The sequence below is a fragment of the Microtus ochrogaster genome, chromosome 17 (assembly GCF_000317375.1).
Source record: "Microtus ochrogaster isolate Prairie Vole_2 chromosome 17, MicOch1.0, whole genome shotgun sequence".
Classification (NCBI taxonomy): domain Eukaryota; kingdom Metazoa; phylum Chordata; class Mammalia; order Rodentia; family Cricetidae; genus Microtus; species Microtus ochrogaster.
In genome coordinates this window covers 7,876,967-7,895,163 of record NC_022019.1, presented here as the reverse complement: position 1 = coordinate 7,895,163, position 18,197 = coordinate 7,876,967, and the positions used below count along the sequence as shown (strand labels likewise).

At 51.2% G+C, this 18,197-nt stretch overlaps 1 protein-coding gene across 1 annotated transcript in view; it reads left to right on the top strand.

Annotated features, from left to right (window-relative positions):
* Il17d (interleukin 17D) overlaps positions 1–17,033 on the top strand; it is an 18,483-nt gene extending 1,450 nt beyond the window's left edge. The window contains exons 2-3 of the mRNA XM_005355430.3: positions 16–311; positions 15,915–17,033. Coding sequence (XP_005355487.1) covers positions 16–311; positions 15,915–16,233 — 615 coding nt within the window. The 3' untranslated portion in view covers positions 16,234–17,033. The remainder of the gene's footprint in view (positions 1–15; positions 312–15,914) is intronic.
* Positions 17,034–18,197: the final 1,164 nt, after the last annotated feature.

The window sequence follows — 18,197 nt, the reverse complement described above, 5'->3', positions numbered from 1 at the left end:
CCTGTCCCGCCGCAGGTCTGGTTGCTCGCGGTCGGCTTCCTGCTGGCTCTGGCGCCGGGCCGCGCGGCGGGCGCGCTGAGGACCGGTAGGCGCCCGGTGCGGCCGCGGGACTGCGCGGACCGGCCGGAGGAGCTCCTGGAGCAGCTGTACGGACGGCTGGCGGCCGGCGTGCTCAGCGCCTTCCACCACACGCTGCAGCTCGGGCCGCGCGAGCAGGCGCGCAACGCCAGCTGCCCCGCCGGGGGTAGGCCTGCCGACCGCCGCTTCCGGCCGCCCACCAACCTGCGCAGCGTCTCGCCCTGGGCGTACAGGTGAGCGGGCCTGAGGGGCGGGGCGGGGCCTGCAGGACAGGTGGGTGGGGCAGGGTGGGGTCGCTGGGGCGGGGCCTAGAAGGCGGGGCGGGCGGGCCGGTGGAGCCTGAGGGATAGGCGGGCGGGGATCGAGGGCCGGGTCCTGATGGGGATCGGGTGGAGCTAGCGGGATGGGGCGGGGCCAACTGGAGGCTGAGGGGCGGGGTCTGAGCAGGTGGGCGTGGCAGAGCTGATGGGTGGGGCAGGGTGGAACTCTCAGGGTGGGGCTGGTGTCCCTTGGTCGGTGAGCTCCGGGAGGAGCCCGGAGAGGCAGATGGGATAACTAAATTGGGAGCGATTGGTCTCTATAGAGGTCTGTCACGTTCTTCAAAGAAACACTGTGTCCTCTTGCCAGCTCTTCCTGCATTTGTCATGCAATAAGTACCAATCGACTGCCTATTCTTTACCTGATACATCGTGAGCGACCCTTTATTAATTCTGTAAGGGGCTTTGCACAGGAGGCCTATGGGAGTGTGATTTGGAGGTGACTGGGAACTGAGACCTAGGAGGCACACCCTCTGAGAGGGTGTCTGGGGAACTGAACATGGGGTGACAAGAGAAGCTTGAAATTGAGGGAGGGAGGGAGGGAGAGAACATCTTTCTGGGAATGAAAGTGACATTCAAGATGCGCGGAGGATAGGCCAGATTCTGAGGATGGCCTAATCAGGGGTTGTGTCAAAAGAAGAGCATGCCAAAGGGAAGTATGGGCTGTGTAAGAAGTGTGGCCACAAGGGCCTGTGCAGACAATGGTAACTTTTCCTTGAACTCATGTCAGAAGGCAGAGGAGGGAGCCCTCACACTGCCCTGAAGATGAGAAAGATCTGCACGATAGATGGGGGTGGGCTCCAGGGGAGGACAGCGTGGCCAGGAGAGAGGAAGGATGTGGCGCCTACAGAATGCTACTAGCAAGGCTTTGCTGTTTGTTTGCCTTGTTGTACTGGAGATGGAGAAATATCCCACCGCTGAGTAGTGTGTTTTTGCTTTGTTTTGGGACAGGGTTTCTCTGTGTAGCCCTGGCTGTCCTGAAACTCTCTCCGTAGACCAGGCTAGTCTCAAACTCGCGGAGATCCTCCTGAGTTCTGGAATTACATGTCTCTTGATTACCAAGAGCATATGGTCACCACTCTTGTGTTCCAGAGAGGATGTTATTAGTCAGTTTGCCGTTACTGTAACATATACCTGGGCCGACAAGTGGCTCGGCAAATAAAGATGCTTGCTGGCAGGCTCAGGACCCGAATTTGATCCCTAGGACCCACACAGTAGGAAGAGGGAATAGATTCCAGCACGTGTCCTCTGACCTCCATATACAAGGTTACCACCTCAAACACAGAATAAGTAAATAAAAACAAACACCTGAGGTAATGAACTCAAAAGAAAAAAGGGTTGGCTTGGGTTTAGAGCTCTTGGTCCATGATCAGGCAGGCCTATTGCTTTTAGGCTGTAGTGGGGTTCCAGATGGCCATGGGTTTCCACGTGGCAGAGGAAAACCTCACGATGAGAAAGCAAAAGAGAGCAATGGGAAGGGGCCTCCAGCTGGGCCCCACCTGCCAAGGCTCCACAACCATCCAATTGCAGCCCCCTGAGGAACAAGCCTTGGCTACCTTGAGGCACAAACTGTGGCAGGTTCCAGTGGGAGGTGTGGCTTGCTGCAGAGCTTCTGCAAGTGACAGTGACAAAGAGAGAGAGTAGAGGCGGTGGGACAAAGGTGTGACCTATGTCCTGGGTCATCTGGGACTGATTTTGTCAGTTCCCTTGAACTACACTCCCCCCCATTGCCTTACACCCCACCCCACCCCCATTGCCCAGACCCTCAGGCTGTCCTAGGAAGCTGAAGTTTACATCCTCCCTTGGATGGCTGCTCTTCAGGCTAAGATGAGCTGTGGTCCATCCCTTCTCACTGTTCCACCCACGTGGAAGTGGGCTCATATGGGGGCACCCATCCTAGCTCTTCAGGGAAGCAATGCTGGAGTTGAGGCTGGCCTAAAGGCCACTCTGAGCTTAAATACACACAGGAAACACCCAGCAAGTCTCAAGCCCACTGTAGGCATGTCTCCTATGGCTCTGGCCAAGGCTGTAGAGCATAGCCTGTGATAAGTGTTTGAAGAGGAAGTGTGGCATTAAGCCTGGTGCATATTGAATCTTACTGCCTTCGAGAGGACCAGTTGGGAGTTCTTCACTCCAGCACCTTCAGAAAGTTAGGGCAAGCTGTTCCTGCTGTAGGCCGACCCTTGTGTCTTCCATGGCCACATCGGAAAGCAGGGAAGGGGCAGGGAGGGAAGTGGTTGGTGAGCCCCCCGTACCTGGGGTAACTGGATCTGGTGGGGCTGCTCCCATCTGCCACTGGCCAGGACAGATAGCTTGAGGCCCCTTGTTCATCCTCTCCCACGGTATTTAGCAGCATTGGTGAGCTGACCTTGTGGTCATCCCCATCCTTCAGGTCGCTTACCCTGATTGGATGGAAGCTAGGCTTTAGGGGACCATGCTGGGCCCTTGCTGCAGGTGCTGACAGTTGAAGCTGGCCCTGTTGCCTTGCCTCTCTGTGTGCTCCCTACATTGTCCTTCACCTCCTAAGTTGAGGAGGAGGATAGAAAAAGTGCAACCCAGAAAGTACAGAGCCTCATCTGTGAGGGCCGAGGAAGGGACTTCTGAGAACGCTGGTGTCCTGAATGGACACGCTCCCCCCAATTTCCACCAGCTCAGGTGCCGGAGTGGCACCAGCTACAGAGGTAGCACACTCAACCTTCCTCAGATCTGCAGATTCTGCATTCACAGAGCCAACAAGTCGCAGATCAAGAATACCTGAGAGAACTAGCCTCTGTGCCGAATACGCAGTCTTTCTCACTGTTACTCCCTAAGCGACATGGTGCGGCAGTGTACAGAGCATGGCTGTGTTAGGTGTGTAGCTATGGCTGAAGCCTACAGGAGGGTATGCGTAGGTGCTGTACAAATTCAACACCATTGTATGTATGGGACCTGAGTGTCTGGGAGCTTGCTTTTCTCCTGGATTCCCAGAGCTGTTCCCTATGGTGATGGAGGACTGAAATGACCACGTTCTTATAGGCAAAGCAGAGTGCTAAGGAAGATGGGCAGAGTTAGAAAAACCACAGCACAGGAGAGACCGCTGTAGGTGGAATCCGGGGTTTAAACAGGCACTGAACTATCAGCAGGCTTCTGTCTTTAGGGAATGGCAATCCTGGTTTCAGGACAGCTGGGTCTCCAGCTGGAAGAAAATATGGTTGGATCTCACTCCTCTGTGACAACAAATTCCAGATGATTCAAAGATTTAAGTGTAAAAAAATAAGGCCACAAAGAGGAAGAAAAACACGAGCATTTTATTTATAATCTTGGTGTGGAGGAGGCTTGTTTGGCAGCTCACAGCCCCAGACATCATAAAAGATAAGATTAAGAAAATCAGTTATATAATTACATGCTGTGTCGTCTTGGCAAAACAGACTAGAGTACAGGGCAAGCCAGGGGAGAAATGTTTGCTACCGAGTCACAAAGGCCTTCTCCCCCAAACAGCCAGAACCATAAACCGATAAAGCCAGTGACCTCAAGGGAAGATGGGCCAAGGTCAGGCACTCAGTGGAAGGGAAACCACACGACCTGGCTCTCTGCAAGTGAAGAGCTGAATATTGCAATGTAGGGAGCAAAACACATGTAGAAACCAAAGTGAGAAACTTGGTTTTTTGCAGCCATCATCAGGCTGCTTTGATGAAGGTGGAGGAAGAAGGAAGCCCGGGTGCAATGGAGGCGAGTGAATTGGGATGACTTGGGAAGGAAGAAATGGGGATTGTAATTATCCAGAAGTATGTTTTGAGACGGGGACTTGTCGTTACCCAGGCTGGCGTCAAGCGCTGGGCTCAGCTGATCTCCTGCTCCACCTCGTCAGTGGTTGCACACCTGTGCCTGGCTCCGTATCACACTTTAGATACACCTGACCCGTGATCGGACTTCTCAGCATCTCTCCTGCAGACCTATGTGTCCACGTACCCAATGACGGCTGAATAGGATATCAGTCGTTGCTGAGCAACCAGGGTTGGAAAGTATCGCTGTGTCCACCAATAGACTGTGAGTTGCATAAAACAGAGCTCTGAAGAGGGAGGCAGCGTTTAGATCACAGAAGCAGATCGGTCGGCATTCCTCAGGGGAAAAGGTGCAACTAGCATGCTGTCGCTTTAGTGCCAGAAGAGAAGTTGACAGCACGCATACATAATGATACTTTTCTTTCGTTCTTTCTTTGAGTCAGGCTCTCGGTATGACGCTCCAGCTAGCCTGGAACTAGGAGTACTGGAGCCAAACCTTAACATGGCCACACCCAGCTGCACTTTTTGTTTATAGGATATGGGTCTGATGATTTTGTTCAGGCTGGTCTCAAACTCCTGAGCTCAAATGATCCTTCTGCCTCAGCTTTCTGAGTATCTGGGCTGACAGACCTGTGCTAGTGTGCCTACTGGAGACGTTTTCTTTGTTAAGTGGGGAGAAGGGTTGGCTTCCAACCCCGAGGAAAAGGTAGACGTTGCAGAAATACAGCTTCGGCTCCCGAGACACGCAGAGCCTTGTGTGAGGGGCTCGTTTGCTGGTCAAGCTGGGGGCTCATGGAAGGGGTGCTGTGGACATTGAGGTGGGCTTTTCAGAGCTCTGTCACTCCATGGCTGGGCTGAGCTCTGAAGACATCACAGCTTGGACATTAAGAGACTGTTGCCTGGTAACAAACCCAAAACAGTAGACCTGGGATACCGGACACCACTGACTTCATCCATCCGGCAGGGCCCAGTGCGTTATTGGGAAAGCATCATTCATCTCCCAGAGCATAAAAATATTTTCTCTTTCACCTTGTAGCAATTATGTGTTTGTTTCTCCTTTGCTTAAAAAACAAAAGTGCCAAAAATAAATCAACCTGATTGCTCAGGGAGATTTTTAAACAGCAGATTAATATATTCAGAGCTCTATTGCTGGGACACTGGAGTTTATTAAAGTTTAAAGACACACCAGCTTGTGTGATGACACTCCAAAGATAAATACCTGCCAGTACTCTAAGCAATTTTAGCTTGTTTATTCTAGTAGTAGGCTTAAAATTTTATTTTCTCTAGGATATGAATAATGCAAAATCGTTTATTTTTAGGCTTTATTTGTTTTTTTTAATATAACTTTCCCCCAGCCCCAAGACTGTAAGAGTCTACACCTAAATTTATTTCACAATTTTGTTGGCTCTTGGTGACCAACAGCAAGTAGATTTGCCGCAGGCCTGTGGGCGGATGCCGGGTGACCCTTTAAGTTCTTTCTAATGTTCTGTGGTCTGTGCACTCTTCTGGCAACCCTCTGAGGTGAGGCCATCTGTCCCTGATTTTTCCTCTTTTCAAGGTAACTTCAGGTTCAAAGTTCTGCCTTCCAGAGCTCTCCACAAGAAGAAGTCCCACTTCCTGTAGCCAGCACTTGTGATGTGAGCCGTGTCTCCATAGCCCACCCTGTTCTGGGCACCCTGGCTGCCCCACACCAGACACTGGAGTGGCCTTGCCACCTCTTCAAACATCCTGGTGGAACAGGCCTGAGAGCAAAGGCTGGGGAGGACGCACAGAGCCAGGCAGTGAAGCCATGCCTTCAATCCTAGCACTCTGGAGGCAGAGGCAGGTGGATCTCTGAGTTCAAAGCCAACCTGGTCTGCAGGTCAAGTTCCAGGACAGTCGGGGCTACACAGAGAACTCCTATCTAAGAAAAACAAAAAACAAAACAAAAACCAGACACACAGGTCACCAGACGTCTGAAGGTGTAACTTTAGCAAGGGAGTAAGGGGTGACCTCAGCACCTGCCCACAGGTGCGGGGCAGAGCCTCAGTGCCTGAGAACCTTCCGCTCTCAGAATGTACCAGTGCGGTGCATGTGGTCTCCAGTTACTCTGTTAGCAAGGAGGCATCACCCCTGCCCAGTGATGACCTGAGCACTCCGAGTGGTACTGGGCTCTGACCAATTGTGGCGTGCTCTCCGTGTGTGAGGAGAAAAAGCCAGACTGCTAGACAGGATGGCTCATCTAAGCAACGCTTTGCCCTGTGAGATGTCCATTAGTTATGCCATCTTCCCGCAATGGCACCTTTGGGTCTTACCCACCAGATGTTAGCAGGGGCTGTACGAGCCGACAAAGGAGCAAGGGCGCCACTGGCCTTGAGTGCAGCCATGTGCACAGGTGTCATTCACATCAATTTCTGCCCAGCAAATCTTTTCAAAGAAAATTTAAAGCTCAGAGGCAGCAAGGTGGCGTGCACATACCTGCCATCCCAGCGCTCAAGGGGCTGAGGCAGGAGGATCGTGTTTGAGAGACTCTTGGACTACATAGCATTACCCTGCTTCAAACATCAAATAAATGAACATTAGGGAAAAGAACAGAAATCTAGAGCACCGTTGCTTCCACCACCCTCACACTTGACTTCCTTTTCAGTGACTTCAATTTCCCAAAGTCAACTGAAAATACTAAGTAGAAAATTCCAGAAACCCATGAGTTTTAAAATGCCAGCAATCTCAGTAGTGTCATGAAACCCTGTCCTTCCTGAGACATTTGCTCCACACTCTGCCCTCTGCCCTGTCTGACAGTCGCTCGCTAGCCACCTTAGTTGTCATAGGGACATCCAGGTATTGCCATGCTGTGTGCAGGTGACCCCTGCCCGGTCGCCCTGTGATATGTTAGGATACTGTGCTCACTCCATCTCATGTTGGATCATCTCTGAGAAGGGAGAGTAGAGTGCAGTGAGATTATTACAGTATTGACTGCTCTGTTTTATTTCAGCTACTCTAGAGTGCCGGATTTAGAAGTTAAACTCTAACATGCTATCTGAAGTTTAAACATGGGGAGGCACATTCCTAGGAAGGTATGTACTGGCTAAGGCTTGAGAGAGAGTCTGCAGTTCACTGTTGGAGGGAACCTACACTCACATCAGTTAGCCTTTAAAGACATTCCTATTCGCCTTTTAAAGACACTCTCTCCTACCTTGTTACACTTTCCAGTTTGTGCCAAGGCTCCAGTGCAGAGATCTGCAAACTGACCAGAGTCCCAAGCCCTGGGATCCATCTTTCCTTGCAGTTGTAACTCTGGCCAACAGGGGGCAGCACAAGGCAAGCATCCTGCCAGATGGTGGCCCAGGGACTCTCATCCCTTTGGAATTTGGGGTGGCAGTCCTTTCCTAATTAAGTTTTTCCCTAGTGACCTCACTCTTTCCTACATCTCTGGTTCATACCTGTGGGTTACTAAAAAAGACCTTATGACAGTGTCGCAAACCTGTCTTCCAGGAAACTAGGATTCTGTTTTATCTCCTGTGCTGGGTGAGCCACGGCAGCACAGGCACTATGACCTCCTAGCCAGCTCATCAGGATAAAGTTCTGTTAAGAAAGAAAGGGGGTGACTTGGGGAAAAGGACAGATGCCCACACAGAAAGAATGCTGTCGGTCTGGCTGGAGTCTCCACAATATTGTCACAATATTGTCCCTGTTGGTCACTGTGGAAAAGGAGGCATGATTTTTTGGTTTTCCCAAGCAGCTTAACTAAGAGATGTTGGCATCTTCCAAATATATACATATCATGGACAAGTGACCTTGACTTTGTCCAAGTGCAGAGCTGACCTGCCCCAGCGGGCTTCTTAGAATCCAGCCAGCTTTGCTGCACCTGTCACCTGTCAGGGACAAAAATAAACGCATTGTCATGGAGCATTGTTTTCGGATTACCATCGGCTTTGATGGCTGCTGGCTCCCCCCAGCCAGGGCTTTACTTCAGCATGCAGGGTGCCGCCAGGGAGGATGACAATATTTCACTCTCTGGACACCTCTTTCAACGCTCCTCACCTGAATTAAATGTGTGCACCCATGCCAACAGGAGGATTTGGGCAAATGCGAGCTGTCCCACACAGGCCACGAAGTGACATTCCTTCTGCTATCTGTGGGAAGGTGAAAGAGAGGGAACTCATCTCCCCAAATTACTAAGTTGTAGAGGAGAAAATACCAGGAACTCTTAGAGTTGAAGAGGGCAGGCTGGTTAGTGTATGTGAGCGGCCCCTCCATGGTGACAGCTGCCTCGCTGGGCCAGGTGGGCTCCTCCCTCACACATCCCCATTGTTCCAAGGTCGGGGACATCAAAGATGGCTCGGGACCCACATTCTGCAGCTTCCCCTGGAGAGCCAGCAGTCCTGTGGGCCCAGGGAGTTTTTCCTTTGAAGAGCTGCTTCCCAGCTGCTCCGACTGTCACATTTGCCATGACAGAGAATGAAAGCCTTCGAGAGATCTGGGCTGTCATTTTCATTCCATCTTCTTCTTGTGCAAGACCCACTGCCTCCAACCATGGCCTTCCAAATTCTTTCCTAACTCTGTCCTCTGGCTTGGCCACTTGGTGAATAGGTTTTGTGGAGAATAAACGGATCCCCAGGTTGGAGCATCACTGTGTGCCCGGTGTGGGACTGAATGCTAAGTATCCACAGACCCCGCTGCAGTTTCCCACATTGAGAGGGAAGTCATCATCATTGCAGTACCTCTATCCCCCCCTCCCCTCCCCGCATGTGAGAGGGAAGGGGGGCAGGTGAGCCTGCCTGCTGCTAGTAGCCCCCCTGGAGCTGCCTCAGGCTCAGCCTCAGCTCTGCCAAGTTCAGATGGCCGCAGCCAGAGCAGGATGGACCTCTAACTGTCCTTGGCCAGGTGAAGCCCTTGGGGATCTACGTCCTAGTCAGGACGCCTGTCCCTGACAAATTTTTCCATGTCCTCTTTGATGACATGGGCGAGAGGAGGGTTTTTCAGTGCTTCTTGGCAGCAGACCCTGCAGCTCTTTGGCTCCCTGGGGCTTTAGCAAATGGAAGGAGGGTGGAGCTGATGGGCCTGCTGGCCACAGCTTCCCCCTAGAGGGAAGCTGTGTGTAGCCTCTGGTGTCCCCAGTTACCCCCTGCTTCCCCCACGGAGTCCACTGCTCCAGGCCTGGAGCCCCGGTCAGGAGTTCATATGCAGGGAGACCCCTATAGTGTGGAGAGCCCTGCCCACCCCAGCTGCGGGGAGGGCTAGCTCACAAACACCTTTTCTATCCCCCAGTGCTGGGAGTGGAGCCTAAAGCTTCTCTCAGATGAGGCCAACGCTGTACCGTGGAGAGACACCCAACCCTCAAACCCTCATTAATTTATTATTATTATTTTTTGTTTGTTTGCTAGAAGGCAGGGTCTTGTTACATAGCCCAGGTTGGCCTCAGACTTGTGGCAATCCTCCTGCCTCAGCCTTCCAAATGCTGGGATTGCAAGTATGCATCATCGGGTCTGGCTTCATTACTTTTCTTAAATGTGGAGACCAAACAGCCTGAACAGGGAGGGCTGTCTGTGAGAATTATCTGGGAGGCTTTTTAAAAAATAGCAACATCATGGCCCCGTTCCAGAGCAATAATTCTGAATCTCTAGGGGTGAGGGAAGAAAGAGCTTTGCTATTTTTACAAAGCTCACTTGTGTGCCTCCAGTGAAGCACAAGTAAGTCCCACGGCCATTCCATGGCAGTGCCAGCTCGGGTTATAACAACCTCCGTGTGAACTACCGTTAGCACGGAGGGCAGTCTGGGATTGTTTGCTCAGACAGAGAAGGCACCATGAAAACGTGTCATCCAGTTGTTGCTGTTACTGTGTCCATGGTAACAGTGGCTAGCCACCCAGTGCCAGATGTGGCCAGACACGGCTCGATGCAGCCATATTTCTGCAGACTCATCTTCAAGATGCCCAAGTTCAGTGAGCCCAGATCAGCACACTCCGAGGGTGGGCAAGTGTGTCAGGCTTCCTCAGACCACCAGCCCCAAAGCACGACGGAGTCAGTATTGAATGTGAAAACTTGGCCTTACCTTCTGCTTGTCCCACTAGCTCTTACAACTTAACCTGTTTCTCTTCATCTACCTTTTGTCTCTGGCCTTTTTTCCTTTCTTTTATTTTATGTCCTACTCCGTGGCTGGGTGGCTGGCAGCTGCCTGACTGTCAAGCCTGGGCCTCTAGCTCTCTCCCTGCTTCTTTCCTTCTTTCCTTTCCTGAGCCTAGATTCCTCCTGCTGCCTATTCTCTCTGTCTGCCAGCCCCGCCTACCCCTCTACTGCCCAGCTGTTGGCCCTTCAGCCTTTTATCAGACCAATCAGGTGCCCTAGGCAGGCAAGGCAACACATCTTTATATCGTTGCACAACGCAGCATAAACAAACGCAACACACCTTTACACAGTTAAAGTACTATTCCACAGCATACAAGACTGGAAATTATAATTCTGTCCTTCTAAGATATGTAAATTTTACTAGCACACTGATTATGCATGTTCGTGAGGCACCATGTAAGGTTTCAGTACATGACTACTTATATAATGAATAAGTCGTGATGATTGGCTCACCTCTCAGGAAACAGGATTCCATACTTGGCGTATGGGAACTTATAGTCCTCCTGCCTCAGCCTTCTGAGTGCGACATTGATGTGTGTGTCACGCACCACACTCTGCCAGAACCCTTCCTTTTAAACAAGAGCCATGCTTGGTTCTGATACAAGGACTCAGTAAGCTCCATGTTGGCAGTCTTGCCTGCACGGACAGGGCCTTCTCAGAGGAGTCTCGGCTTTTAATGAAGGAAGCTGCTTATCCCTAGAGATCCCCAGGGATTGTCTACTGTCTTGATCTTCCCATTATCTCTTAATCACTTCCAGTCTGGTGGCAAGTCCACCCCCTCATTTTCCCTGGAATCTGTTCTGATAGTTCCTGGGCCTTTTCCTTCCCCACGAGTCTTAGAATCAGTTTGCCAGGCTCTAAGCTGGGAAAGTCGGTTATAGACTAAAAGATTACGCTTGGCTGGAGGGAATTTTCCAAGACCTTTCCAAAACTCAAGCCTGGTCCGAAGGCCTCAGGAAGCCGGCGAAGTGACCTTCCTGTCACACTGTCCCCTTCAGCTGGCAGCCGACTTGCTCTGGGTCACTGGCCAGTGCCTAGACCAGACCAACGTTTTCTTTCCAGGACTCCTATCTGACCGTTCCCTGCCTTTTCTAGAAAGTCTGCTGGGCTGAATCTACTGGCTCTCAGTGCTGCTGACTCAGGCTGCTGAGGCCATCTTGTCCCCCACTGTCACGGGTGCTCTGGACTTCTGGTCAGGACCCCTTAGCCTGGTGTCTGGGCTTGGGGATTTTTGGGTTCCCCCGGGGAGAATCAGTAACCCTTGGGTTCTGTTGCTTTGAAATGGAAATATGTTTTGGAAAGTGGCAAACTGTGCTGGTGGCTGCCCAGCTACCCTTGGCCCTCCGGATGGCTCATCAGGTGGCAGATTCCGACTGGGAACACGTTCACGTTCATTGTTCTCGGAGCCCCGCCCCCGCCTCCGGAACCGCCGGGAATTGTTTCCTACGTGTCCAGGCCCCAGGGGAGCGCTCTTTTTCTGTCCCTGCTGTCACTCACATTCCTCCAGGGGCTCAGCTTCCACCACTTCTAATCATCCCTGGAGGACTTGTCCTTTGTTCTTGGATTAAGCCCGGGCAGCTGTCACTCACCCCAGCCAAACTTCACACGGAGCCAGGGCCGCTCCTGAGATTCGTCAGTGGGGAAAACTTGCTGTGTTCCAGGCAGGTACCGCGCCAAGTTTGCACAGAGCAGCGTTTTGCAGAGACAACGGGGGACTGGCCAGGGAGGCCAGGCAGGATTTCTGCTGGGCTGCGTTTCCATGTTTGGAAGAGAAAGGGTTCTTACGGAGGCCTTGCTTTTGTTCCAAGGAGCTGGTGATTCTTCAGATTAGACAGGAAGCTGGGCATCCACAAACGCAGGGGCTATTTGCCTTTCCGTGGTGCTGGTCACTCTGCGTGAGTGCCCTGCTGTGGATGGCACATCTGGTCTCCATGTTGAGCACCTTCCTGTGCAAGGGAACAATCCAGGTCTCAAAGACACATTTTTGAAAATCCCTATTGCTCATTCCTCCGTTCTATCCCAGGTGGCAGGTAGAGATGGGGGTTTGGGGGTCTTGTCACCAGCCTTAGTCTGAAGGCTTCAAGGTGAAGTGGAAAGGTTTGGTCTGGGACCAACTGGAGTGCTGGGATGGGTATTTTTAGTTGGATTAGGCTTTAGCCACCAGGCGCCCAAGCAGTAACAGTTTGACCTACAAAACTAACAAGAGTGGCCCCTGAGAGATGACCGCTCCTGAAGGACACCCAGGATGCTGGGCAGTGCAAGAACAGGTGGATGATGGTCTCAGGTCAAACAGCTGTGCCAAAGAGAAGCCCCTCATCTCTATAAGTCTTCCGGGAATTCTCTTGGGTTCTCCAGCAATCTCCTTGGATCCTGGGCGAACCGGCTTCTTTCCCCATCCAGGAGCTGTGGGATTAAATGTCTTGTCCTCTGCTCTGGCTCCAGGGCTGTTATATACCCTGTGCCTCCCACCAGATCCCTAGCCTGCCACCACACACGTGAGCCCACATGCAAACATATATTCTCAGTCCCACACGTTCACACATTCAAACATAATTACCAGCAGGGATTAGCTTTATTAGGAGAAAGGGTCCTGGACCATTATCATATCTTGAGATGAGAAATCATTTGGAAGGAAATTATGCTAAAACCGTTGTTAACAGGGCCTTCAAGACAAAGAGATGCTTCCCTTCAAAACCTGGACGAGCATCATGAAAAGGAGTAGCTTAAAGTAGGAGTAAAAGAGAAAGCTGTCGTGGATAGGAAAGCATGTCTGTGTACCACATATGCTCACACTTGAATCTCCACACACAGATCCTCTGGAACATTCTTACATTCATCTCACACCCAACCTCTACCCATGCTTTTCTTCACACATGCGTGCTTACACACAATCATTCTCTCCTACACATGCTCATTCCCCTTCCCCCTGCCCAGCCAACATCCCTGTGTTAACCCTCATACCTATCATCCAAACCCAGTGGTTCCAACCTTCCTAAGGCTGCAACCCTTTAATACAGTTCCTCATGTTGTGGTGACCCCCAAACATAAAATTATTTTGTTGCTTCTTCATCACTGTAATTTTGTTACTGTTTTGAATTGTAATGTAAATATCTGATATGCAGGATGTTTGATATGCGACCTCCAAAGGGGTCATGACCCATGTGTTGAGACCACTGCTTCCGCCATTGTGACCTTTGCAACAGTTACTTCTTCTCTGGTCCTGGTGTGTGCTGCTACGTTCTGCTGCGGCTTAGAGAAGCCTGTACTGTAACCACATCTTCCAGGTCCCTGAGGAATTTTCCCAGACCCTCCACGGGACTTGGCTATGGTCTCAGTGCCTGGTGCCCATGGTCCTGCCTGGCCCGGGCATCACTCGCCACTCCGGCCTCTCAGCTTGTGCTCTACCCCCGCCACACTCCCAGCTCTCACCTTGACCCCCACTCCACATGCTCTTTCGACCCTTTGATCTGGGCCAGTCATTCCCGTCTATTTGTGCTCTTTCTATCGCATGTCTCTGCTGGGCACAGGTGTTCTGCCCGAAATAGAACTCAGATAGGAGTTGGATAAATGCTGAAAATAATTGGAGACATGCGTCTAGCTATTTAGGACTCCTTTCCCTTCAAATGTTTGGTGAAAGGGAGTGTCCGAAGAGAGGGGGAGATAGGTCTATTCTGCTCCCAAACCCTATGTCAGAAGTGAGCAAACAGTAATAAAAAACTTTATTATTATTATTATTATTATTATTATTATCTGCATTGGTATTTTGCCTGCATGTTTACCTCTGTGAGGGTATCAGATCTTGGATTTACAGACAGTTGTAAGCTGCCATATAGGTGCTGGGAATTGAACCTGGGTCCTCTGGAAGAGTCGCCAGTTTTCTTAACCTCTGAGTCATCTCTCCAACCTTGAAACAAACTTAAAAGCAGATTTTTCACCTACCTTGTGTTGGCGGGAAGCACAAATGGGCACAATCCGTGTATTTGCTTTAGAAGTATCTGCCTTTATCTCTCCACCCAGTTATGAGCTTTCTCCCCGGCCATTTCTCTGCTCCCTAGAACAGCGTGAGAGGGGAGGTGAAAGGTTCCATGCCCAGGAGACCTTTCTGGCCCCCAAATCTCACCTTCTTTCTGCAGACCAGTTCCCCTCCTTGACATGGGCGCTCTGAATGTCCTGTCAAAGGGAGGTATTTTGTTGGCAAGTGCCCTCATTATATTAGGGATGGAGGAGAAAGCATGGCCCGGGGTTGGCACCACTCTCTGCAGGGATGGTGTGGTCTGTGACCTTCCTGCCCACCCAGGAACAGAAAGATCTCCAAGCCCATCCCTCTCCTTCTCTTCTGCTCTCTTCACTAGGCTCAGGCTACTCTTTGGTGCGTCCCATGCCAGCACATAGTAGGTCTTCAGGTGTGTCTGCTGCTGGACAGGTTAGCAAGGTCAGGGCTCAGATTTAATGGACATGAGGGTCTCTAGAGAGAGCAGACCCATAAGGGAAAGCCTGTGTTCTAGATGCACAGATTATGGGCATGGATGTCGGCACACAGAAGTCTCATGAGCGGTGTCCTGGATTCTGCCCATGACCCTCTGCAGCTGCGTAGGTGACTGCTGGCTATCCTGGGCTTGTTTTGTCTCCAAGTGAGCCACCTGATGTAGCTGACCTATGGCCTCCCCTAGGATTTGGCCACAGGCTGTCCTGGAGATGTTTACATTTGGCATCTGAATTGAAACTTGGAGATAAATCGAAGTGATGGAATTTAAGATTATTTTTGCTTTTCAAATACCCCAGCCAGCCCTCCTGGCAGCACTCTCGTCCCCCGCTGCTGCTTTAACTCAGGGAGCACAGCGTAGCCTTCTGCACAGGTGCGGCTGTCTGCAGGGGCTGGGACCTGAAGCATCCGGGCTGCAGAGCCTGGCAGGCCTGGAGCTGGAATCGAGAGATGGCCCCTCAGGGCAGACAGGACAGCCTAGGAGGATACTGTGGCCACTTGCGTGTGGTACCAGGAGAAGAGTTTTTTCTTTTTTAAAAATAATCTATTATATATATACTTGGTGTTTTTTACTTTTGTTTGTGGATTTGTTTGCTTTTTTGAGAGTTTCTTTGTGTGACAGTTCTGGCTGGCCTGGAACTCACTCTGTAGACCAGGCTGGCCTCACAAGAGCGTTTCCTGTGTCTCATGGTGTGCACCACCACCCAGCTCCACTTGTGTGCTGCACTTTTACCTGCATGTGTGTCTATGTGAGGCTGTCAGGGTGTCCAGTTCACTGGAACTGGAGTTACAGACTGTGTGATTCACCATGTGGGTGCTGGGAATTGAACCCAGGTCCTTTGGAAGGGCAGTCAGTGCTCTTGACAGCTGAGCCATCCCTCCAGCTCTGACACAGGGCAGTTTTATAGGCATCAAGGATGCATCGAGCATCTCGAATATGACAGAGGTCAAGTGCCATGATAGAGCCACCTTTTCCAGGTCTGGGCTCACGGCATAGTGGTGTAACTGTCTGTTCCAGGTAGGCCTTCCCAGTATGCCAACTGCTGGATGCGTTGTGAGTCCCAGCCTTGCTCAAGTCTTCGTGTGTCCTGGCTTGCTATGTAGCCGAAGCTGGCCTTGAACTCGCGGTGGTGCCTCTGCTGCAGCCCTCACTCTTTCGCTCTATCGGCAGGATTTCGTACGACCCTGCTCGCTTCCCGAGGTACCTGCCTGAAGCCTACTGCCTCTGCCGAGGCTGCCTGACCGGGCTCTTTGGTGAGGAGGACTTCCGCTACCGCAGCGCACCTGTCTACTCCCCGGCCGTAGTGTTGCGCCGCACCGCCGCCTGTGCGGGAGGCCGCTCAGTGTACGCCGAACACTACGTCACAATCCCGGTGGGCTGCACCTGCGTACCCGAGCCAGATAAAGCCTCGGACAGCGCCAACTCCAGCATGGACAAGCCAGGAGCCAAGCTGCTCCTCGGGCCCAACGACAGGCCAGCTGGGCGCTGATGCCGGGGACTGCCCACCACTACCCAGCTTCCTGCATCTGTCCTCCACGTCGTTCCCCACCCGTGCCGCTGCCCACTTTTTCCCAAGGCACAGCTTCATGAGCTTTAAATATATTTGTATTTTTCAAAGTAGACACTACATACCTACGGCTATTTTGAATAGAGGCAGAAACTATTTTCATATTAGTAATTTAGAGCAAGCCTGTTATTTTTAAAACTTCCTCGACATACAAGGAAATCATAAGCATCCAGTTTTCTCCAGTATGGTTCTTGAGCGCGTAATTGTGTGCTCACATGACCTTCTTTTAGCTGACCCTGTGCCCTGTCTCTGAGTTCAGCCTGTAGCCAGGGTTCGCCCAGGTGAAATGGATGCTCCCAAACTGTACCGGAAGACCTCTCAGGTCCACAGAGAGAGGGGGGGGGGGATTTGAGGGGCCTCCTGGTTCCTGAAACCAAACTCTCCTCTGTTTCTGAGCATATGGATGGTCTCAACTTTCTAGCAATTTAATTCTTTGGTGTGATTCTTCCACTTTTGAAAACCATTGGTCTCGATTCATGGCAGGAGGTGGAACGTGACATCTTAGCCGGTTCTCAGGGAGCTCCAAGCACACAAGGGCTCAGTTTTATGGGCTTTTGGATCAAGCCAAGCCTAAGGAGGAAAAGGGAGGGCCTAGAATCCAGAGTACTCCGGGCTTTAAACTGTGAGCTAACTCCTTACTCTCATTTAAGGGGAAAGTCTGCCCCTGAGCACGTTTGTAAAAGTTCAAAAAAATTCCCTAAAACAGTGGAAGCTGAAGCATGTGTTGGCTGTGTGTGGTTCATTTCTTCCCAGATTTTGCTTTGGTGAACTTGTTCGGAGTGTTGGGAGGAGCCCAGGCCCTGGGACATTCTAAGTAGGATCTCTACCAGTGACCACACCCTCTCCTGACTCACTTCCTGGAAAACATAGGCGTCAGGAGGTCCTTAGGCCACTGGGTATGTGCACAGTGGGACCCATTTCACACACTTACCCTGCACCCATTTGCCTGTCGAATGCTCCTCGGTGCCAACCTCTGGCAAACTTACCAAGGACCCAAAACAATGAGTCCCTAGGACCTTCTGAAGTTGGAACCTTCAGAACCATGAGTCCAACGGCACCTCTTCCCTAATAATTCTCTCAGGCACTGTGCTCTAGCAGTAGGAAGCTGACATAGTATCTCTTAGTATGTGCTCAGTTCCTATCACCACGCTCCCAGGCAACAGCTGAAGACAAGACACAGTCTCTTTCTCAGACTAAGACAAAAGCTGCCTGAGGAGGATGGCGCTGCCGTGTGCCAGCTCCTTTTGGGCTGCTTCCCTCATCTGGGAAATGCTGCAGCGCCATGTTAGCCATAGTTCTGTGCTGTGTTAAAATGTCTCAGCAAAACCAGCTTCAAGCAGAAAGCTTATTTTTGCTCAGGGCATCAGCACCAAAGAGGCAGAGGCAGGTGGATCTCTGTGAGTTCGAGGCCAGCCTGGTTTACAAAGTGAGTTCCAGGACAGCCAGGGCTTTGCAAAGAAACCCTGACTTGAAAAACCAAAAACAATAATAACAACAAGAAATATATGTAGAGTTTGTGTTAGCCAAGGTTGGGGGTTGCTGGAATACAATCTCCTGACTACCAAGGCCAGCAGAGGAGGGGCACGAGAGCAATCCAGTTCAACATGACTATCTGGTGCTGGTTCAAACTTCTGGAGTCTGACCCTACGTAGTTTATTTTAGGCATCATAATTAAGCATAGAACAATTTGGTGGAAAGTTTCCTGGTGATAATTAACTCGGTCCCGTGTGCAACAAAGCACCAAATAAAGATCGGCCATGACTACATTGAAACTCTTTGTAAAGTACACGTGACGGGGTCTGTAGGCTGACTGTGTGCAACACTTTCCATAAAGACGGGGTCTGTAGGCTGACTGTGTGCAACACTTTCCATAAAGACGGGGTCTG